Source organism: Myxine glutinosa, chromosome 12, assembly GCF_964187855.1.
Source record: "Myxine glutinosa chromosome 12, kmMyxGlut1.1, whole genome shotgun sequence".
NCBI lineage: Eukaryota > Metazoa > Chordata > Myxini > Myxiniformes > Myxinidae > Myxine > Myxine glutinosa.
Window position 1 is genome coordinate 111,103,237 of NC_136272.1, and position 5,776 is coordinate 111,109,012.

Consider the following 5,776-nt stretch of genomic DNA (forward strand, 5'->3'; position numbering starts at 1 on the left):
TGTGTGAATTTGGTGTGCTGCATCCTGCAGGTTTGTGCTGTGGGTTTGGTGCGTGGCATATCATGTGGGTTTGGTGTGTGGATTTGATGTGCGGTATCATGTGGGTTTGGTGTAGTAATTTGGCGTGTGGCATCGTGTAGGTTTAGTGCGTGGATTTGGTGCGAAGCCCCGTGCGGTGGGTTTGGTGTGCGCAATCGCTGTGTGGCACCATGCGCAAATATTCACTGCACGGTTGCCCAGGAAAACGACAGGCGCCGTGTGCGCAGTGACGAGCGACCAACGGCCGAGAACTCGGCGCTTTCAAAAGGAATTCTCCCCGGCAACCAATTGTGGGAATTGTTCGTGGGATTACGCTCGGCTGCATGCGAGTCTTTGTGAAGAGCACAGACGTGCCGCCCGGTCTTAGCGGGGATCCTAAGCCGGGTCCACAATGCCACTTTCCAAGTATCTCCCGAATCGGCTCGCGCGGGCCCCTTCCTGCACAGGTGTGAAAAACGACGAAAACATGAGGGAAGAGCGCGGGTGCTGCGTGCAGGTCGCTCGGCCACCTTTGAATACACGAGCGGGTGCAGGAGAAGCACGGAGGCTGCAAGAACGGAGGCGATCTGCTGAATTATGCATCAAACACTCGGAACACACGACTCCCTTTCTTCCTAAAAATGCAATATCAATTGGACGGGCAAGTGTCTCGTGATGAAGCGAAGTTGCACTTGTTATTCATTAAAATCAGTCTTGTTACAAAAATATGTAAATGCTTGTTCATTACGCAATTTGCATGACATCAAATAAACCACTGCGCGTATAATTAGCTGAAAAAGGAATTCGTGGTTTTGTTGTCCCGTTTACTCCCCCTTCGTAATAGTCATTATTCAGCGTTATGTGAACGATGGTGATTTACCTGGCTGGTGCTCTGCCATTTACCTGGCTGGTGCTCTACCATTTACCTGGCTCGCTCTTTAGGCACAGCCTCGTTCAGCTTCTTGTTTTTTTGCCTTTTTTAACGAATTTTGTGTGTTCTTTACCTTTGCAGAAGAGGATTAACGAGCACGCCAATGCACAGGTGCTTTAAACTCATGTTAGAGTCACACTCACTCAAGTCTCTGCGAACACGTGTTCCGAGACGTGTTGGTGCGAATGTTAAACCATCGCTTTTCGCCTTTGTCTCTTTTACCCCTTACTGTCCGACCTGCCAATTTCTCTCACTACCACATCATCTCGGTGTACGTGCACCTTAGATTATTGCACGTTGTCCACATGGCTGTACCTAGTCTACAACACGTCAGATCCACACAATTATGCTTCGCAGCGTTTCATAGCATGGCCATGTATTGATAGTTTGTTTGTGTGTGTGTCCATGCATGTATGCGTGATCTGTGTGTTTGTTATGGGTCTGTGTGGGTGTTTGTCGTGTCTAGGGCATAAACGTTCGCATACATCATGCCCACTCGTTTACGAACAAAACAGACACAGCAACACAATATCTATGCACAGCAATCACCATCATGTTTGCTTCAAGTCGACATTACCATGACCCATCCTACAAGAGATGTTGGTATTCCTTAGCTGGTCTTTTACACAAAAGGCAGTTTTCAAACAGTGTAAAACCTTCAAACACAATGCTAGAGCCATTTGCATGACTCACAGCCTCCTCAAGGCTTGTAATTGTGTATTTTCATTCCTTATTGTGAAGCTTAGTGTCATTATATAACCTTTGTTTTCTCCTAGAAAGATCATAAATATGTAGAGGTAACCTTGATGTATGAAAATTGCATTAACCAAATCAGAATTACAGAACTCAAAACGCTCTCACACCAGCAAATCTAGGCCAGCAGACACCAGGATTCTCATGAATTAAAGGGCAGCTTTGTGGTAGGCTTCCACTGGGAGGCGATATATATACACGATATATATATATATATATATATATATATACATATATATATACATATATATATATATATATATATATATATATATATATATATATATATATATATATATATATACACACACATTATATATATATATATATATATATATATATATATATATATATATACACACACATTTTATATATATATATATATATATATATATATATACACATTATATATATATATATATATATATATATATATATATACATTAAAAATATATACAGTAAAAATATATATACATTAAAATATATATATATACATTTAAAAAATAATATATATATATATATATATAGATTTGGTGCGTACATACACAAATATATATATACTGTATATATATATATATATATATATATATATATATATATATATATATATATATATATATCGATGTCCAATGCACAATTTAAATGATCCAACTATAGGTTGACACAAGAAAAAGCAGATACACAAATAAGACAGATTATATGTTGCTGAATTTCCACTGGGAAGGAAACATGAAATTCTTACCTGCTTGCTGTGAGCTTTGTGTTGGGTAGTGCGAAATCCGCTTTGTGAGCTGCACTCGGACACGCTGAAGTGCTCTGAGCTGGTGGATGAGCGCTTGGAATTGCACTCTCCCACGATACCCACGAAAGTGTTCTCCGCAGGAAGCTCCTGCACCACGTTTTGGTTCTTGGAGAGCGGTGGGGTCTGGCCGTTGGGTGACACGGGTGCTTGTGGGGATGTGGACCGGTAATGCTTTGCCAAGTCCGGACTTTCAGTCCCTCCGTCTGGACGGAACGTGTTGTGTCTCGGTATGGTTCGGCAGTCGACCTCCAATTCCTCCAAAGTTTCATTGATTGTCTGATATGTGGGGTCATCCGCCTTGGACTCCTCAATCGTTACAATACTGTACGGCGCAGTTTTAACCTGGCCGTGCTGATTCTGTTGACGCTTCTTCTTCTTCCTGCGGTGTTTGTTCTTTTTGTCTTGCTGGCCCGGTGAGAGCCAGTTTTCATTCTCTTTGGTCCTACACACGCCATTTTTAGCTCGACTACCGCGGCAACGCAGAAAAAACACCACTATGACCACCAAAATGACCACAACCATTGCTCCGGCAACCATGGCAATTATGATGGTGTAGTGGTTCATGTCTGACACGACCAAGCCGTCACCTGTGATGTCCACATTGAGGGGCATTTTCAGGCTCCTCGCGATGAGATCTCGCACATACGACACATTGCCAATGGTTTCGTTGACAAATAGGTTAACAAGGACGATGGAATAAAGCGACTCTGGAAAGCCAGCATCATTGACGCGCACGACCAGTCGGTGGATCCCTTGATGCTCCGGAGCCAACTGCTTCTGGAGGGTGATGTTACCAGTGTGCGCATCAATCATGAAAAGTTTGAATGGGTTTCCTCCCACGATGCTGTATGAAAGCTCAGCGTTGATTCCAGTGTCACCGTCCTTTGCCAGCACCTCGGCCACCATCGTGCCAGGAGCTACTTTCGGATGAACCAACCGATACGAGGCGTTCGATGGTGGCAGCAGAACTGTGGGGGCATTATCATTAATATCCATGATGTAAATGGTCACCTTGGCCAAAGCCGTGCGAGGTGGCTCTCCAGCATCAATGGCCTGGACCTCGAAGGTGTATGATGCCTGTTGCTCTCTATCAAACGTGATGTTGGATTGAATCATCCCAGTGACTGGGTTGATGGTGAATATATCATGATTTCCCACCAGAGAGAACGTCACCAATGCATTCTTGCCCTCGTCCGCGTCTGTCACACTAATTACACCTACGGTGCCATAGCGGTGAAGGTTTTCGGACAAAAAAAAGTCAAATTTTTTATTGTTGAACTTGGGAGGGTTGTCGTTCTTGTCAAGAGTGCGAATGACGATGGTTGTGTTACCCTCCAATGTAGGATCTCCCCCATCTCTCGCTATCACGGTGAACTTGTACTCGCTCTGGGCCTCTCTGTCGAGGGATTCCGAAGCCGAGAGGACCCCGGTTCTGGGATTCACTCGGAATATGTGCGGCGCCTTGGGTCCGAGGAAGTACACAGTTTGGGCATTCTCTCCGCTGTCTCGATCTGAAGCCGATAAGGTCAATATCTCGGCTCCTGGGGCATTGTTTTCGTAGATTGAAGCTTCTACCGTCCCCTTGTCAAAGATCGGTGCATTGTCATTCTCATCGCGCAACCTCACAGTCACTGTGGAACTACTCGAGAACCTGGGTAGACCCGTGTCTGATGCGATCAGTTTGATATGGTATTCGTTCTGCCTCTCGTAGTCCAAAAAACCCGCCGTTTCCAGAAGAAATTGATTCTCGTGGTTCTGATATGCCGGTTTCAACTGAAAAGGGACATTTCCTTCGATGTGGCACGTGATCTTGCTGTTCTGTTTCACATCCGGGTCACTCACCTCGATTAGCGCGATGGGCGTATCTGGCGGTGCCGCCTCGGACAGCAGGATTACCCCATTGACGGCGGACTCGATGTTGTGCACGGTTATGTCCGGAGGATTGTCATTTACATCACTGATGGACACGGTCACGGTGGCGGTGGCGGGAACGGGGTTCGGACCCTTATCCATGGCCAAAATTACAAGGCGATAAAGAGCTACATCCTCACGATCGAGTGAACCTCGCACCACAATCACTCCGGTTCGATTGTCCAATTGGAAAAGGTGCCGTGCAGACGGGGACACACGTGCGCTGTACGTGTACACGATCTCGGCATTCGCACCTGTGTCAGCATCGCTGGCATGCAATTGAATCACAGGAGTACCGAGTGGAGTATTTTCAGGAATCTTCACCTGGATTTGAGACTGTTCGAAGATCGGATGGTTGTCGTTAACGTCAGTGATGAGGACCCGAATGAGCGCGGTGCTGGAGCGGGGCGGAGACCCTCCATCTTCTGCCCGGAGTCTCATCTCATAAACGTCTTTGCGTTCACGGTCCAGGTTGGAGCGGATGAGCAGCTGTGGAGACATCTCTCCATCGGATCCCTCAATCACTTCCATGGTGAATGCGTTTCCGGTCTCGGAGAGACCATAGTGTTGAATTCTATTCAAACCCACATCAGGATCGCTTGCTGCTGGCAATGAAAAGCGACTGCCCACCGGCATGTTTTCTGGAATTGACAAGTTCACGACCGACGATGGGAAACTCGGAGAGTGGTCATTGATATCTTCAATAAGGATCTTGACCTTGATCAAGCGGAAAAACTGGTTGGGTAGCACGACCACCTGGACCTCATAGTAGCAGCCACCACCTTCGTCCATGGACTCTGGGCAGAGCTGCTCACGATCAATGCGCCGCTGGGTGGTGAGCAGCTCGCCCGTGTTGTTTCTCACGTGCACCAGTGGAGGACCTTCGTACTTGGAAACAATCTTGAAGAGGAGGTTGGGACTGAGGCCACGCAGGTTCAGATCACTTGCCAAGTTGCCGATGAGCTTGCCCGTGGACAGCTCCTCCGGGATTCGGTAGCTGTACTCCTCGGCCGGCGCGACCCTCGCCCACACCGTCAGCACAATCAGCGCATAGTATGCCCGAGTGATCTCCATGGTCGGTACCCGCAGAATGTGCTGAGCGACACTCTGGCCCGATCCGCACTGTCTGCGAACGCCCCCGCCCGCTCCGCGTACAATTTATGGTGAAAAAGAGGCTGAGCAGGGCAGGTGCTTCAAAAAGGCAGGATGTATATCGCGCACTGCGCTTTCGACGACAATGAATAAAGGTAATAAGTGTTCGATCGCATTAACGTGGACATTCAGGTCTCCATAACAAGATGGTCCTGCATCACTTTTTCAAATCGCACGTGGACGTGGCCGCTCTCTACAGGAACATCACA

At 46.8% G+C, this 5,776-nt stretch overlaps 1 protein-coding gene across 1 annotated transcript; it reads right to left on the bottom strand.

The window, feature by feature from the left end:
* Window positions 1-221: 221 nt before the first annotated feature.
* PCDH9 (protocadherin 9) lies at window positions 222-5,489 on the bottom strand. Its single transcript, XM_078766292.1, has 2 exons — window positions 2,395-5,489; window positions 222-477 (listed from the first exon to the last, which is right to left on the bottom strand). The coding sequence occupies exons 1-2, from the start codon at window positions 5,487-5,489 to the stop codon at window positions 222-224; spliced, it is 3,351 nt and encodes a 1,116-aa protein (XP_078622418.1).
* Window positions 5,490-5,776: the final 287 nt, after the last annotated feature.